This window comes from Salmo trutta, chromosome 37 (genome assembly GCF_901001165.1).
Source record: "Salmo trutta chromosome 37, fSalTru1.1, whole genome shotgun sequence".
Classification (NCBI taxonomy): Eukaryota; Metazoa; Chordata; class Actinopteri; order Salmoniformes; family Salmonidae; genus Salmo; species Salmo trutta.
The window spans coordinates 1,570,620-1,587,229 of NC_042993.1; the positions used below are offsets into that span (position 1 = coordinate 1,570,620).

General features: G+C 43.2%; 2 protein-coding genes across 10 annotated transcripts in view; one reads left to right on the forward strand and one right to left on the reverse strand.

Moving 5' to 3' along the window:
• Nucleotides 1-4,826, reverse strand: part of LOC115176938 (histone-lysine N-methyltransferase ASH1L) — a 28,099-nt gene extending 23,273 nt beyond the window's left edge. For 3 of the 7 annotated variants that reach the window (XR_003872308.1, XR_003872309.1, XM_029737347.1), the window contains exon 1: nt 3,483-3,921. The gene's annotated coding sequence lies outside the window, so the exon portion shown is untranslated. Of the gene's footprint in view, nt 1-3,482; nt 3,933-4,596 lie in introns of those variants that run through there. The other 4 variants (XM_029737345.1, XM_029737344.1, XM_029737346.1 and 1 more) reach the window with 4 other exon arrangements.
• A 480-nt stretch (nt 4,827-5,306) lies between these two features.
• LOC115176940 (28S ribosomal protein S29, mitochondrial) lies at nt 5,307-14,410 on the forward strand. 3 transcript variants are annotated; one of them, XM_029737351.1, is made up of 13 exons: nt 5,307-5,478; nt 5,725-5,766; nt 8,439-8,552; nt 8,641-8,742; nt 8,836-8,944; nt 10,647-10,739; nt 10,838-10,968; nt 12,511-12,591; nt 13,174-13,338; nt 13,558-13,617; nt 13,730-13,819; nt 14,064-14,181; nt 14,278-14,410. In XM_029737351.1, the coding sequence occupies exons 2-13, from the start codon at nt 5,728-5,730 to the stop codon at nt 14,361-14,363; spliced, it is 1,188 nt and encodes a 395-aa protein (XP_029593211.1). In that variant the 5' UTR covers nt 5,307-5,478; nt 5,725-5,727; the 3' UTR covers nt 14,364-14,410. The 3 variants fall into 3 exon arrangements, with proteins under 3 accessions (XP_029593211.1, XP_029593212.1, XP_029593210.1); XM_029737352.1 differs by lacking the exon at nt 5,307-5,478 and adding an exon at nt 5,518-5,577; XM_029737350.1 differs by lacking the exon at nt 5,307-5,478 and having other exon boundaries at nt 5,586-5,766.
• Nucleotides 14,411-16,610: the final 2,200 nt, after the last annotated feature.

Genomic DNA, 16,610 nt, shown 5'->3' on the forward strand with positions numbered 1-16,610 from the left:
AAACACCATCTCCTATAACTCTTTCCCTATCATCCCCTCTGTCTCATTCCCCTATGTCTCATTCCTCTCTCTCTCTCTCTCTCTTCATTTCCTAATAAAACACACCCTGTTGTACATTCTTTACTCTCTATGGAGAGCCTCTTACGAAACAACTCATCTGTCTCTCAACAGTGCCTTGTCCTTCTCCTCTGAAGAGGCTTCCAGTCAGACCATGTTATCATATAGAGCTCAGTATCTCTCAGACTACTGGTCACCTCTACAGTGACCACTACTGTGGCCTGACCCAGATAGACAGACACACACACACACAGACAGACACACACACAGAAAGAGAGAGAGAGAGAGAATACATATTGTGGAGGTCACAGTGACATGAAGACATGGTGAGATAGAGGACAGTATAGTACAGTATACTACAGTACAATATAGTATAGCCCTGTTTGTCAATACAATGTCAAGTTGGCTAGATTGAGTGACAGGTTGAAATACCTTTAATTTTCAGAATATGGCATTATAGAATAGGCGACATTACGTGTTTAGATAACACAAGTACAAGTGCCATGAGTCAACAAGCAGGCCCACACGTAGCCTACATGTAGATAGACTGAGGAAAGAGGTGTGGCCAATACAAACTGGATAGAACAAAAGCTAATCGTATTATTCACTATGACTAAATATGAATGTTATGACCCTCAGTCCTATAAACAGCCTGTCTGTCTGTTCCAAGAAAGTGTCTGTCGTACTAACTAACCAGCAGTCAACGATATCGCAACATTAAAAGTACTCTCAGCGATATGACGTAGATGCAGAAAGTAAACAGCATACTGGGTCAATTTTCGCAACAACTACTGTAATTGAGCATTACAGTCTCTGTTTTGATGGCCTGGCTACCACGCTGTGAACAGCGTGAAGCGAACCCCTGCACATGCGCAGATACTGTGTGTGACTGAGTGAGAGTGAAGTCTTGCATCTTGCTCATCTCAATATCTCCGGTGCTGCTCGTGGCAAAGTAATTTCGCTCAGTCTGCCTTTAAGCAGCGGGTCTACAGCTATTGCGGATGTCAGAGTGATGGATAGACTTGACACTATTATCATTGTGATCCTCTGCACTCAACAAGCAGTGGGTTAAATCATTGTAAGGGCCCTCTCATATCCAACCATCTCCATCAGACTGTCACTGTTATCAGCCATAACTACTAGTACATTAGCATCTCTATGACAACACACTACTGACAGAGCATCCCATTATACGTTATATATATCGGATGGGGCCACAGTGTCTCCTGACCCCTCCTGTCTCAGCCTCCAGTATTTATGCTGCAGTAGTTTGTGTCGGGGGGCTAGGGTCAGTCTGTTATATGTGGAGTATTTCTCCAGTGTCCTGTGTAAATTTAAGTATGCTCTCTCTAATTCGCTCTTTCTTTCTCTCTCTCTCTCTCTCTCTCGGGGGACCTGAGCCCTAGGACCATGCCTCAGAACTACCTGGCATGATGACTCCTTGCTGTCCCCAGTCCACCTGGCCATGCTGCTGCTCCAGTTTCAACTGTTCTGCCTGTGGCTATGGAACCCTGACCTGTTCACCGGACGTGCTACCTGTCCCAGACCTGCTGTTTTCAACTCTCTAGAGACAGCAGGAGCGGTAGAGATACTCTGAATGATCGGCTATGAAAAGCCAACTGACATTTACTCCTGAGGTGCTGACCTGTTGCACCCTCTACAACCACTGTGATTATTATTATTTTGACCCTGCTGGTCATTTATGAACATTTGAACATCTTGGCCATGTTCTGTTATAATCTCCACCCGGCACAGCCAGAAGAGGACTGGCCACCCCTCATAGCCTGGTTCCTCTCTAGGTTTCTTCCTAGGTTTTGGCCTTTCTAGGGAGTTTTTCCTAGCCACTGTGCTTCTACACCTGCATTGCTTGCTGTTTGGGGTTTTAGGCTGGGTTTCTGTACAGCACTTTGAGATATCAGCTGATGTAAGAAGGGCTATATAAATACATTTGATTTGATTTGATTTGATAATTTGATATACAAAAGTATGTGGACACCCCTTCAAATGAGGGGATTCGGCTATTTCAGCCACATCCGTTGCTGACAGGTGTATAAAATTGCGCACCCAGCCATGCAATCTCCCCAGACAAACACTGTCAGTAGAATGGCCTTACTGAAGAGCTCAGTGACTTTCAACGTGGCACCGTCATAGGATGCCACTTTTCCATCAAGTCAGTTCATCAAATGTCTGCCCTGCTAGAGCTGCCCCGGTCAACTGGAAGTGCTGTTATTTATATTGTAATGTGGAAACATCTGGGAGCAACAACGGCTCAGCCACAAAGTGGTAGGCCACACAAGCTGACAGAATGGGACCCCTGGGTGCTGAAGTGTGTAGCACATAAAAATCGTCTGTCCTCAGCTGCAACGCTCACTACCGAGTTCCAAACTGCCTCTGAAAGCAACGTCAACACAATAACTGTTCGTCAGGAGCTTCATTAAATGGGTTTCCCTGGCTGAGCAGCCAAACACAAGTGGTGTCCATACAGAAATGGTTTGTCAAGATCGGTGTGCACTGGCATGCACAGAGCCCTGACCTCAACCCCATCGAACACCTTTGGGATGAATTGGAACGCAGACTGCGAACCAGTCCTAATCGCCCAACATCAATGCCCGACCTCATTAATGCTCTTGCGGCTGAATGGACACAAGTCCCCGCATCAATGTTCCAACATCTAGTGAAAAGCCTTCCAGAAGAGTGGAGGCTGTTATAGCAGCAAGGGGGGGGGGGGGACCAGCTCCATATTAATGCCTATGATTTTGGAATGAGATGTTCGAAGAGCAGGTGTCCATATACTTTTGGTCATGTAGTGTTGATACATGATACATGATAGTGTACATGATAGTGATCGGTTGAGATCCTCACTTGTGTGATCTACCCGCGTTCACGGTGTCACTGTCATGTCAACATTACGCACTAGTTTATTTTGCGAATGGCGATGCATCGTGTGAACTATGGTAGCTTGTAGTAGCTTGTGGTAGCTTGTAGTGCACACATAACGTAGGTGATGACACGACACGTGCCATTGTTGTTGTTGTCATTCATATAGCCTATATCATAGAACATTTACCAATAATACATATAATTGCACAACGAATTTAACCATTAAACTATTACATGTCTGTCAGTTATCGCAATTCTCTATGATGATACAGTCTTTTTTTGTGTGATGAGTCCATGTCCCTTTCCCCTCCCTCATCTGTCCTCTGTCTGCCTTATAATACTTGTGTCAGCAACATTGGCTTAATAAATATTATCACAGTCTGCGAAGGGAAAATTCAACCCTGGTCCCACACCCCCATAATAAATTATATGACAGATGCAATATTGTTGCAACGCTGTGATACAGCACGCTAACATATACTTACTAACTAACATAACATGATGGTTTGATATGCTACAAAATTAGACATATTCGTGCTACTTACCGAGCGTGCGCGTCCCAGAACTGCGTTTAGCCTACATTAGACAAGATAAGAGAGCTTGGTGATACTGTCCTATCCTCTCGACAACCGTCAACAATCATGCGATGTATTCAGATATTGGTTTGGTTACATAACTAAAGTCGCTAGGCCTACTCCTCCTAGGAAACCCTACGCATAGGCTGGCTGGATACAGAAGAGAACAACATTTGCGCGGCGGTTTTCATAGCGCTGGGTTGAAGACACTACAGTAGCATTCTCCGTAGTAACTTGTCTCGACAGCTAGGTGGAGAGCTTGTTACAGTACTGCAGGCGAAGACAAGTAGATTCAGCCGCGGAGTCGATGGTTATGGGCCGGTGCATAATTATAATAATGCTGCAAATTCACCACAACTAATACCAATAATAGATTGTATTTTGAAAATAACAATAATTTCATACCTTGATTACATTGAGACATGATCACATACAAAAGACATGTCTCTTTTTTAATGTGGTATACTTGGGAACATATTTCCTAAATTAAACAAATGTGTAGCTGAATTCCTTATGATTTTAGTCTTTTTTTTTTTTTACATAAACAAAATCCTATGTTTTATTTTGTAATAAAAAAATGGGGGAGGTGGGGTATCAGTCGCGGGCCAGTTTTGTTTAGTTTATTTTGTAACTATTTCTCAGCCAGCCAGGAAAAGGGAAAGTTCGGCTACATTGTTTCCTTCAGCCTGATCAGATGGTGCGCTGTGCTAGAGGACGGTGAACGCCCCCCGTGAGGCTGCGTCATTCTGTGCCAAAACATTGTTGACAGCTAGGCTTTCTATTCGATTGCATAGTTGCGAGCTTCACTCGTAATAAATGATGAGCACATACGCCAGCAATCTCTTAGCAAAGGCAACTTTCATGAGAAAATGTATTCAGAAGCTATATGTGCAGTTGGCCGAAATAATAAATACCTCAACAGTTTAATGTGCATCTAAATGATTTAAAAAAGTACCTAAAAAGTTATGTTCACAAAGTACCCTAAATTATTTAGAAATACATAATGATATAAAAAAAAACGAACAAAATGGCGACGACATATCAAGCCTTGCTTTCTCTTGGCCCTTCTTTCCCAAGCAGTTACCTGTTTGCATATCTGAATTCGTTCCTTGCGCTACCCGGGCACGGTTGAAGTCAGAGCGGACTGAAGCCCATTCACAAAACCGGGGCTTCTGAGCGGAAAGCGCCCGTAGTAGAAGCACTGAGTAGAAGGTTACAGCAGTCTCAAACAAGCTGAAAGCAACACACCGCACTCTTTCAGGAGCTCCAAGAGGCGGGAGAGGAGGGTGATTGATGTGCGCTATGGGAGATGCAGTAGATTGTAAGCCTATACAGCCAAAGCCTACTGTTTTTTTTATTGTTGAGAAATTGTATTTCATTTAAAAAATGATCTCTATCGAGCATTATTGTGGTTGAATGTCAAATATTAGGCCTAAGGCTATAATTATGTTTACAAACGAAAACAATATATTTTTTGGTTTCATTCCCGCATACTCCACTTTGAAATGTATGGGACCATCTTGCATAGAATCATCCTGAGAATGTTTATACAGTTTTTCCCCATCCTGTCATAACCATTGGAATCCTATAGGCCTAAATCCTCGGTTCATTGACTTAAATCTATTTTAGGCCAACTATTCTCATCACCCACCATTCAGCTATCCAACTGTACACTCTATATATATATATATATTTTTTTTTTAAATCAGACTGGTTCTAAATAAGACCACCGAGCTCTAAAAAAACTGTGGATGACATCTCGATTTGCGGAAACGATGTGCATATTTGAACTCTACGTAACATCCCTTCGTCTACAAACCAAAATGGCGGCTGCCACAGATTTAGCACCGTGACAGTTCGACCGAAATTGTGCAACTATTCAGAGTTTTCAAAATAGACCTGAACCGTCTAAAACTACATGACCTTGCTTGTTTGGATCTTAATTTTGAATTTAATGAATTAATTGGTTGGTAAATTGTTGTTGTGTACCTACAGTTGTTGTAGTCTTGCTGCAGTGTACTGTAAAACAAGGATGCATGTTACAGTGTCTGCTAGCTAATACAAGGTTAGCTAGCTATTGAGCTGAGATTACATTGCTAGTCCTAAAAACATAGTCATTATTTTACAGTGAAGGTCGCCCCTGCAATAGTACAGATGGCACCAGTGTAACTGTGTAAACTGACCTGGGTTTATGTACTTATTCATGTTCCAGACCATGGCCCTTCGCAGACTATCCTTCAGATTACGACAAACGGTGAGTCCATGGTGCAAGATCCCATGACATTCATAGCTTTATTTATTTTATTTAACTAGGCAAGTCAGTTAAGAACAAATTCTTATTTACAATGACGGTCTACCAAAAGGCAAAAAGGCTCCCTACGGGGGCTGGGATTAAAAAAAAGAAATATATAGGACAAGAGAGACAGCACCACACTACACAAAGAGAGACCTAAGAAAACAACATAGCAAGGCAGCAACACATGACAACACGGCATGGTAGCAACACAACATGGTAGCAGCACAAAACAGGGTACAAACATTTTTGGGCACAGACAACAGCATAAATTAGCAAGAAGGTAGAGACAACAATACATCACACAAAGCAACCACAACTGTCGGTGTCTATGATTGTCTTGAGGCTTGCACTAATACTATAGTCCCTTATACCTAATTATGTGCTGACTCAACTCTCATTTCCATTACACATAAGTCATTGGACGAAGGCGTCTTCTGTATGGGGATGTTTAGTTAAGAGCCCCAACGCTCGGTCTGAACATTAACATGCATCGCTTCCTTATCTTTTATATCAGCGAGAAACAATTAAAAAAATATACAGTACCAGTCAAAAGTTTGGACACACCTACTCATTCAAGGTTTTTTCTTTATTTTTTTACTATTTTCTAAATTGTAGAATAATTGTGAAGACATCAAAACAATGAAAAGCTCAAAGCTCTGCACACTTGCCATTCTCTCAACCAGCTTCATGACAGTCACCTGGAATGCATTTCAATTGAGAGGTGTACCTTGGTAAAAGTTTATTTGTGGAATTTCTTTCCTTAATGCATTTGAGCCAATCAGTTGTGTTGTGACAAGGCAGGGGTGGTATACTGAAGATAACCCTATTTGGTAAAAGACCAAGTCGAATTGCTGCAAAGAAACCACTACTAAAGGACACCAATAAGAAGAAGAGACTTGCTTGGGCCAAGAAACACTAGCAATGGACATTAGACTCGTAGAAATCTGTCCTTTTGGTCTGATGAGTCCAAATTTGAGATGTTTGGTTCCATCCGCCATGTCTTTGTGAGATGCAGAGGAGGCCCACCTCACCGCTGCCCACCTCAGCCACGCTCAAGGTCCTAAATGATATCATAACCGCCATCCATAAGAGACAATACTGTGCAGCTGTATTCATCGACCTGGCCAAGGCTTTCGACTCTGTCAATCACCACATTCTTATCGGCAGACTCAACACCCTTGGTTTCTCAAATGACTGCCTCGCCTGTTTCACCAACTACTTCTCAGACAGAGTTCAGTGTGTCAAATCGGAGGGCCTGTTGTCCGGACCTCTGGCAGTCTCTATGGGGGTGCCACAGGGTTCAATTCTCGGGCCGACTCTTTTCTCTGTATACATCAATGATGTCGCTCTTGCTGCTGGTGATTCTCTGATCTACCTCTATGCAGATGACACCATTTTATATACTTCTGGCCCTTCTTTGGACACTGTGTTAACTAACCTCCAGACGAGCTTCAATGCCATACAACTCTTCTTCCGTGGCCTCCAACTGCTCTTAAATGCAAGTAAAACTAAATGCATGCTCTTCAACCGATTGCTGCCCACACCGGCCCGCCCATCAAGCATCACTACTTTGGACGGTTCTGACATAGAATATGTGGACAACTACACATACCTAGGTGTCTGGTTAGACTGTAAACTCTCCTTCCAGACTCACATTAAGCATCTCCAATCCAAAATTTAAATCTAAAATCGGCTTCCTATTTCGCAAAAAAGCATCCTTCACTCATGCTGCCAAACATACCCTAGTAAATCTGACTATCCTGCCGATCCTTGACTTAGGCAATGCCATTTACAAATTAGCCTCCAACACTCTACTCAGCAAATTGGTGGCAGTCTATCACAGTGCCATCCGTTTTTGTCACCAAAGCCCCATATACCACCCACCACTGCGACCTGAACGCTCTTGTTGGCTGGCCCTCGCTACATATTTGTCGCCAAACCCACTGGCTCCAGGTCATCTAAGTCTTTGCTAGGTAAAGCCCCGCCTTATCTCAGCTCACTGGTCACCATAGCAGCACCCACCCATAGCACGCGCTCCAGCAGGTATATCTCACTGGTCATCCCCAAAGCCAATTCCTCCTTTGACCGCCTTTCCTTCCAGTTCTCTACTGCCAATGACTGGAACAAACTGCAAAAATCACTGAAGCTGGAAACCCATATCTCCCTCACTAACTTTAAGCACCAGCTATCAGAGCAGATCACTGCACCTGTACATAGCCCATCTGTAAATAGCCCATCCAACTACCTCATCCTCATCAGTCTACCTCTGAAAATAACATAAGGTCCTTGGACCTTAAGGAGTAACGGCGACGTTAGGCTCCTTAAGAGTACATCTTGAGCTAGTGCTAGCTATGAATATTTATGAACATTTAAGATGCATTGGGATGTCATTTTCCATGTGATCAATGCATTTTGAAAAGTCAGCACGATACATACAGTACATGTCTTTCTGGAGATGTGCTGGTACTAGTTAGAATGTGTTTTGTGCCTCACCACTGTACTGTAGTTCATTCTAACGGTCCTAAATTCTAGAACACTGCTGTGCTTAGGCGTACACGTTTTGGACTATGATAGACGCTCAACACCTCCACCTGCATCTTACCTGTGGAATGTGATGATGTCACGGACAGGTAGCGCCGGTGCGGCCGCTCCATGGCAGTGGGTGTGGCCAGCAGCTGGATGCGGTTGGCATGGAGACGAGACCGGAGACATTCTCCATCTTCAGAACACAGGAGAATGACCCGGTAGGTGGAATAATCAATCACACTTTATTCTGTAGCATGTGGTAATAAGTGTGGAGAGTACTGATGTTTCATCTCCCTCTGTCCCCAGGCCTGTCAGTCAGAACAGCACCTAGGGCAGTACTACACTGTGCCCCCCTCCCACTTCCACACTGTCTTCCCCCACGGCCTGCCGCCACGATACCAACAACAGGTATTGTGTGTGTGTGTGTGTGTGTGTGTGTGTGTGTGTATATATGTGTATATATATATTACAGTATGACTGACGGTCTGTACCCGTGTCCAGGTGAAGACGTTTAACGAGGGTTGTGTGATGGTGAGGCAGCCAGCTCTGGAGCTGATATCTCACCTGAAGAGAGCCGACTACAGCAAGCCCACCATACGCTACCTACTCTGTATCCTACCCTACCTAATACACCTGATCACACCTCAATGTACCTTTACACATTTAATATAGTCGTGGCCAAAAGTTTTGAGAATGACACGGATATTAATTTCCACAAAGTTTGCTGCTTCAGTGTCTTTAGATATTTTTGTCAGATGTTACTATGGAACACTGAAGTATAATTGCAAGCATTTCATAAGTGTCAAAGGCTTTTATTGACAATTACATGAAGTTGATGCAAAGAGTCAATATTTGCAGTGTTGACCCTTCTTTTTCAAGACCTCTGCAATCCGCCCTGGCATGCTGTCAATTAACTTCTGGGCCACATCCTGACTGATGGCAGCCCATTCTTGCATAATCAATGCTTGGAGTTTGTCAGAATTTGTGTGTTTTTGTTTGTCTACCTGCCTCTTGAGGATTGACCACAAGTTCTCAATGGGATTAAGGTCTGGGGAGTTTCCTGGCCATGGACCCAAAATATCAATGTTTTGTTCCCCGAGCCACTTAGTTATCACTTTTGCTTTATGGCAAAGTGCTCCATCATGCTGGAAAAGGCATTGTTCGTCACCAAACTGTTCCTGGATGGTTGGGAGAAGTTGCTCTCGGAGGATGTGTTGGTACCATTCTTTATTCATGGCTGTGTTCTTAGGCAAAATTGTGAGTGAGCCCACTCCCTTGGCTGAGAAGCAACCCCACACATGAATGGTCTCAGGATGCTTTACTGTTGGCATGACACAGGTCTGATGGTAGCGCTCCGGTCTTCTCCGGACAAGCTTTTTTCCGGATGCCCCAAACAATCGGGAAGGGGATTCATCAGAGAAAATGACTTTACCCCAGTCCTCAGCAGTCCAATCCCTGTACCTTTTGCAGAATATCAGTCTGTCCGTTATGTTTTTTTCTGGAGAGAAGTGGCTTCTTTGCTGCCCTTCTTGACACCAGGCTATCCTCCAAAAGTCTTCACCTCACTGTGCGTGCAGATGCACTCACACCTGCCTGCTGCCATTCCTGAGCAAGCTCTGTACTGGTGGTGCCCCGATCCCGCAGCTGAATCAACTTTAGATGGTCCTGGCGCTTGCTGGACTTTCTTGGGCGCCCAGAAGTCTTCTTCACAACAATTGAACCGCTCTCCTTGAAGTTCTTGATGATCCGATAAATGGTTGATTTAGGTGCAATCTTACTGGCAGCAATATCCTTGCCTGTGAAGCCCTTTTTGTGCAAAGCAATGATGACGGCACGTGTTTCCTTGAAGGTAAGCATGGTTGACAGAAGAACAATGATTCCAAGCACCACCCTCCTTTTGAAACGTCCAGTCTGTTATTCGAACTCAATCAGCATGACAGAGTGATCTCCAGCCTTGTCCTCATCAACACTCACACCTGTGTTAACGAGAGAATCACTGACATGTCAGCTGGTCCTATTGTGGCAGGGCTGAAATGCAGTGGAAATGTTTTTTTGGGGATTCAGTTCATTTGCATGGCAAAGAGGGACTTTGCAATTAATTGCAATTCATCTGATCACTCTTCATAACATTCTGGACTATATGCAAATTGCCATCATACAAACTTCGGCAGCAAACTTTGTGGAAATTAATATTTGTGTCATTATCAACTTTTGGCCATGACTGTGTACACAGTCATCCCCATACCGCTCTATGACCAGTGTTGTCTACCTGTCTTGTATTGTGTTGGTGTTGACCTTGACTGGTTGTGAAGATGGGATGAAGGGCAGTGGGAAGACCATGTCTCTCTGTCATACTGTCCACTACTGCTCCACACAGGGATGGCTAGTACTACACATACCAGATGGTACTACACATACACACACCCCAACATGGCATACACACACACGCACAAAATAATGGTGATGATGATAATAATGATTGTGATAATAATCTCCTCTATAGCCCACCTGTGGGTGAAGAACTGTAAGGAGCTGTTGCCCTCCTCCTACCACGCCTCCCGCTTTGACCAGCCAATACAGGCCTCCAACTGGCTACGCAACTTCAGAACCACCAATGAACACTTCCTCTCCAAGGTAGCTCCTCCTCCTCAGATTGATAGTGGGCGCCAGGTACAGTGCCAGTCAAAAGTTTGGACACACAGTGTGTGCAAAGCTGTCATCAAGACAAAGGGTGGCTACTTTGAATAATCTAAAATATTTTCTGATTTGTTTAACACGTTTTGGGTTACTACATGATTCCATATGTTATTACATAGTTTTGATGTCTTCACTATTATTATACAATGTGGAAAATAGTAAAAAAAAAAAAAAAACTGGAATGAGTAGGTGTTTCCAAACTTTTGACTGGCACTGTACGTGTTGCCTGTAGGAACAAATCTATGATCAGTTTACCATCCCCTAATCCTAACATTAGAAGTAAGATACAGTGCCTTTAGAAAGTATTCACCCACCTTGACGGTTTCCAAAGCAGGATTAACATTGATTTAATTGTTGTTTTTGTCAACGATCTACACAAGTTCTCAAAGTGGAAGAAACATTTAATTTTTTTAATTCATGGAAAATAAAACCGTAATATTTTGATATGAGTTAATACATGTCAATCACCTTTGGCAGCAATTACAGCTGTGAGTCTTTCTGGGTAAGTCTCTGAGATTTTTGCACACCTGGATTGTACAATATTTGCCTATTATTCTTTTTTTATTTTTTTTATTGTCAAGCTCAGTGAAGTTGGTTGTTGATCATTGCTAGACAGCCATTTTCATCTATTGCCATAGATTTTCAAGCTGATTGTAAGTCAACACTAACTAGGCCACTCAGGAAAATTCAATGTCATCTTGGTAAGCAATTCCAGTGTATATTTGGCTTTGTTTGTTTCCCAGTGTCTTTCTTTTTATCCTAAAAAACTCCAGAGGCCTTGCCGATGACAAGCATACCCATAACATGATGCAGCCACCACCATTCTTGAAAATATGACATGATACTCAGTGATGTGTTTGTTGGATTTACCCCCAAACATAACGCTTTGTATTCTGGACAAAAAGTTAATTTCATGTCACATTTTTGGGGGTATTACTTTAGTGCCTTATTGCAAACAGGATGGCTTCCTTCTTTTCACTCTATTTCACTCAATTATGTTAGTATTGTGAAATAACTACAATGTTGATCCATCCTCCGTTATCTCCTATCACAGCCTTTAAACTAACTTTTTTTAAATCACGATTCGCCTCATGGTGAAATCTCTGAGCGGTTCCTGCCTCTCCTGAAACTACGTTAGGATTGCCGCCTGTATCGTTGTGGCGAAGTGGGTTTAATTTTACACTTTTGATGGTGCATCAATAATAGCTCCACCATACTCAAAGGGATATTCAATGTCTGTTTTATTTGTATTTTTACCCAACTATCAATAGGTGTCCTTTGTGAACCATAGGAAAAGCTCCCTGGCCGTTGGTTGAATCTGTGCTTGAAATTCATTGTTTGACTTAGGAACCTTATTGATAATTGTGTGTGTGTGGGGTACAGAGATGTCATTTTAAATACTATTGCACACAGTTGTTAAGCATATTTTTACTCCTTGAGGCATCCTGTATTTGTGACTGTCTCCCCTTGTTGTTTTAGATCAAGTTGAGGCAGCGGTACGTGTGGACTAAGAGAGAGAGCACTGAGGAGGGACGGCCATTAGGGGAGCTGGTGGACATGGTGAGTCCAGTGTCAACGTGCCCTTTATTAAGGCGTCAGCATCCTTCAGTTTGGCCCAACTTGGCTAGGCGAACCGAATGAGTGTGCTCGCATGCTCCCTTAAAATACCTTCACTTGAAAAATGAGTGTTAGTGCTGTTTGTCCATTTTTGAGATGCCGTAGTCAGAATTAATCTAAAATAACTTAATCTGTTATGACGTTTTTGCCAAGGATATCTTAGTCGTGCAATTTTATATCTAACTAAGATGTATGGTGCAGTATTTTCAATGAAAAAAGGTGCATGAAAACAAGTAATCTCTTGTTGAATGACAGACTTTATTGCAGAATCCCTACTGTTGACCAATCACCAACGAAGGGGCGTAGACTTCAGCTACCGACTTCGGCTTGCCTCCAGAAACAAATGAACACAAACATCACAATGTCGTCGTAATATATGCAAACTGTTCCGACCTGTTTTGGCTGGGAATCATGTGAACGCCTTGCGTCTGGGCTCCAGTTCTGAAACATAACTGGTTCAGTGCACTTCTCTTGAGAATCTCATACCACGTATCATTGTTAAACTGTGTTTTTTTTTCACCCCAGGGAGTGTCTCGTGTGAAGAGCAGCAGTGATGTGGTGGGGGCAGTTCTAAAGGAGCTGAGGCTACAGGCTGGGGGGACAGAGGGGGGCTTCAGGCTGGCTGTGGCTGTTGATGGAGTCAACGGTCTCTGGGGAAGGACCACGCTCAAGAAGGAGGATAAGAGCCCTGTACTTATACACCTATACATTCATTCACCTCTCACTGTGGATCTAAAAAAATATATGTTCATTTCTATTGCTTCCATTTTTGTGTCTTTGTAATTTCTGTGTAAAGGTTGCTTAATTGACTGACCTGTCTCTTTCTCCCCTCCATTTCATCCTCTTTTCCTGTCACTTTTCCCTTCTCTCTCTACTTTTTCTGTGTCTCTCTCTTCTCCTGTCTGTCAGGTGGCTCCAGAGGAGTTGACGTTGGTTCATAACTTGAGGAAGATGATCAACAATGACTGGGTGAGAACTGCATAGAGTTGTTATCCTCTGTCTAATAGACACTAGAAAATTACATGATTGTGATTTACACCACCACCCCTATCTCTCTCTCTCCCTCTCTTTCTCTCCTCAGTGTGGAGGGGCGGTCATCGCCACTCTGTCTCAGACAGGGTCTCTCTACGCTCCAAGCTCTGCCTACCTGCCCCAGGAGCTGCTGGGAGAGGTCAGGGGTCATGTTTATATCCTGGTTAATGTTGTTGTATGTCCAGTCCAAAAACTACCTCTAACCCTTGGTGTCTATTGATCTGGGCTAGCAAGGGCTAAGGGGAGGATCTAGACGTTTTTGGACAAGACCCTTCTGACGTGTTTACATGCATCATGTTTCATGTTATTGTATGACCAGTCAAATAGAAACAGAAGTTCACCTATAAAAACGTCTATCCTCATCCTCTGTGTTCCTCCTACAGGAGGGCTTTGACAGCATGGACCCGTTTGTCCCAGTACCAGTCTCCCTCTACAGTGAGAAGGAGTTTGAGAGCTGTTACCTCTACTACCTGGACCGCCACTGGCTACAACACCCACACAGTAAGAGATATTCACTTTCACCACTGGCACTGTTTGTGATGGTTTAGATTATGACATGTTGAACTGATTTCTGAGAGATTTCTCTCTCTCCATCAGGTCAGACAGAGGAAGGGAAGAAAGAACTGATCTTCCTCAGCAACAGAAACCCTTCTATACTGGAGAGACTGTGTGCCTTCCTGTAACATCACACATGGACCCACACCCTCCCACTCACACACACCCTCCCACTCACACACACCCTCCCACTCACACACACCCTCCCACTCACACACACCCTCCCACTCACACACACCCTCCCACTCACACACACCCTCCCACTCACACACACCCTCCCACTCACACACACCCATAATCATGGACAAACCATAGAGATAGATAGAGGACTCATCTTTATATCTGTGCCTTTACAGCGTCTGTGACAGCATGGGCAGCCCCATTGAGGCTACAACTCATAGGAATCCCCACTCAGTTGACTACTTTGACTACTTTAAAATGGCGGAAGCATGGTGGAAGCCCTCGATGGTGCTGCCCACGCACTATCAAGGCCACTAGCAGCCTCTATCATTCTCTATGGGACGAACACCAATACAGACTCGCGCATAACTGCAACGTTATAATCCATGTATATGTGTGTATCCCTCCATAAATTATTCTGGTGTGATGCATGATAGTGTCTTTTTCATAATAAAAATGTACATGAAAAACAGATCTCATGTTCTCTTATATGAGCCAATAAAGCTATTCTCTCCATGATAAAGTTAGTAATGATGTTTGTCTTTTGAATATAGAGAGTATCTGACACAATGCGCAGAATTACAACACAAACCACTACTTTAAAAGTCAATACATTTTTATTTGACCAAATCAAAGGGTTAAAAAGCCTCAAGGCTTTTGAATCCACATTTTAGTGGAATAGACAGGTATGGTAAAGTGAAGATGTTACTCTGCCTCATTACTAGTGTCCTCACGAGCACCAGACCACATTTCTGGGACTGTAGAGCACCGGGTCACCTTTGTCAGTGAGGATGAGTTGACCTCTTTGTGCATTGTTGGGTGGCCTGTGGGATGTCCCTGTGGTGTAGATCAGGGTTTCCCAAACTCAGTCCTGGGGCCCCCCTGGGTGCACGTTTTACTTTTTTTGTCCTGGCACTACACAACTGACTCAGCAGGACTGAGTTTGGGAAACCCTGGTGTAGATGACCAGGTTCCCATCCTGTTGGAGGATGAGCTCATGAGCATCTGTGTTCAGAGTTTGATTCCCAGAGAACCCGACTCCAACTGTAGAGCACAAAGTTGCCATCGGCCTGCAAATATAAAATTAATTGGCGTAAAAGGATGCCTTTGGTAGTTGGGTAAAAATACAAATAAACAGACATTGAATATCCCTTTGAGTATGGTGGAGCTATTATTGATGCACCATCCAAAGTGTAAAATTAAACCCACTTCGCCACAACGATACAGGCGGCAATCCTAACGTAGTTTCGGGAGAGGCAGGAACCGCTCAGAGATTTCACCATGAGGCGAATTGTGATTTAAAAAAAGTTAGTTTAAAGGCTGTGATTGGGCATAAAAGGATGCCTCTGTTCTGTACTGCGGTGTGCATTCCCTTGATACTTTTAAATGATTATTTTTAAGTGAACGGGATAATTAAGAGGGTGATAAAATTTCCTAAATTAAATTTTTTTCATATTAGCATAGTGTACGTCAGCAAAATATACAGTGCCAAAAGAAAGTCTACACCCCCCTGAACTTTTTTCACATTTTGCTAAGAACGGGTTACATTAGATTTTTTCCTACAGGTCTACACAACCTAATTCACATTTTAAAAGTGAAAATGTTCCAATAAATAAATGTCATAATTTGATAAGTAACAGGGTTACCCCCCTCCTCAGAGTAGTACTTGGTGGAAGCACCTTTGGCAGCCATTACCTCTGTAAATAATTTTTATTAAGATTCTACCAATTTTGCACAACTCTTAGGGTAACACAGTATATCCATCGATTTTGTTAAAATTTCCCAGGCTTAGTGCATTGTTGCTTGGGGATTATTGATGGGAAGTGATATTTATACCTTGTCACCTCTTGGCAATCCATTCTGGTGTGTCTTTGGCATTAAAATGTGTGCAATTGTCTAGCTGAAAAATAAAACTATCCCAGGGTCAGGTTTTCCGAAGACTAACTTTTTACCTGGGCTTTGTTCCTTTCATATTTATTTTGATCCTGACAAACTCCCCAATCTCTGCCAATGACAAGCATACCCATAACATGATGCTGCCACCACAATACTTGAAAATAGAAAAGGGTTTCACTCTGTAGGTTTTAATTTAGGCCAAAAAGTGAATTTATTTGCTGTGCTGTGCTGTCTTGCAGTATTACTTATCCGACAAATTCGTCCCGTGGGCCGCCAGTTGGGGAACCCTGCTGTAGGCT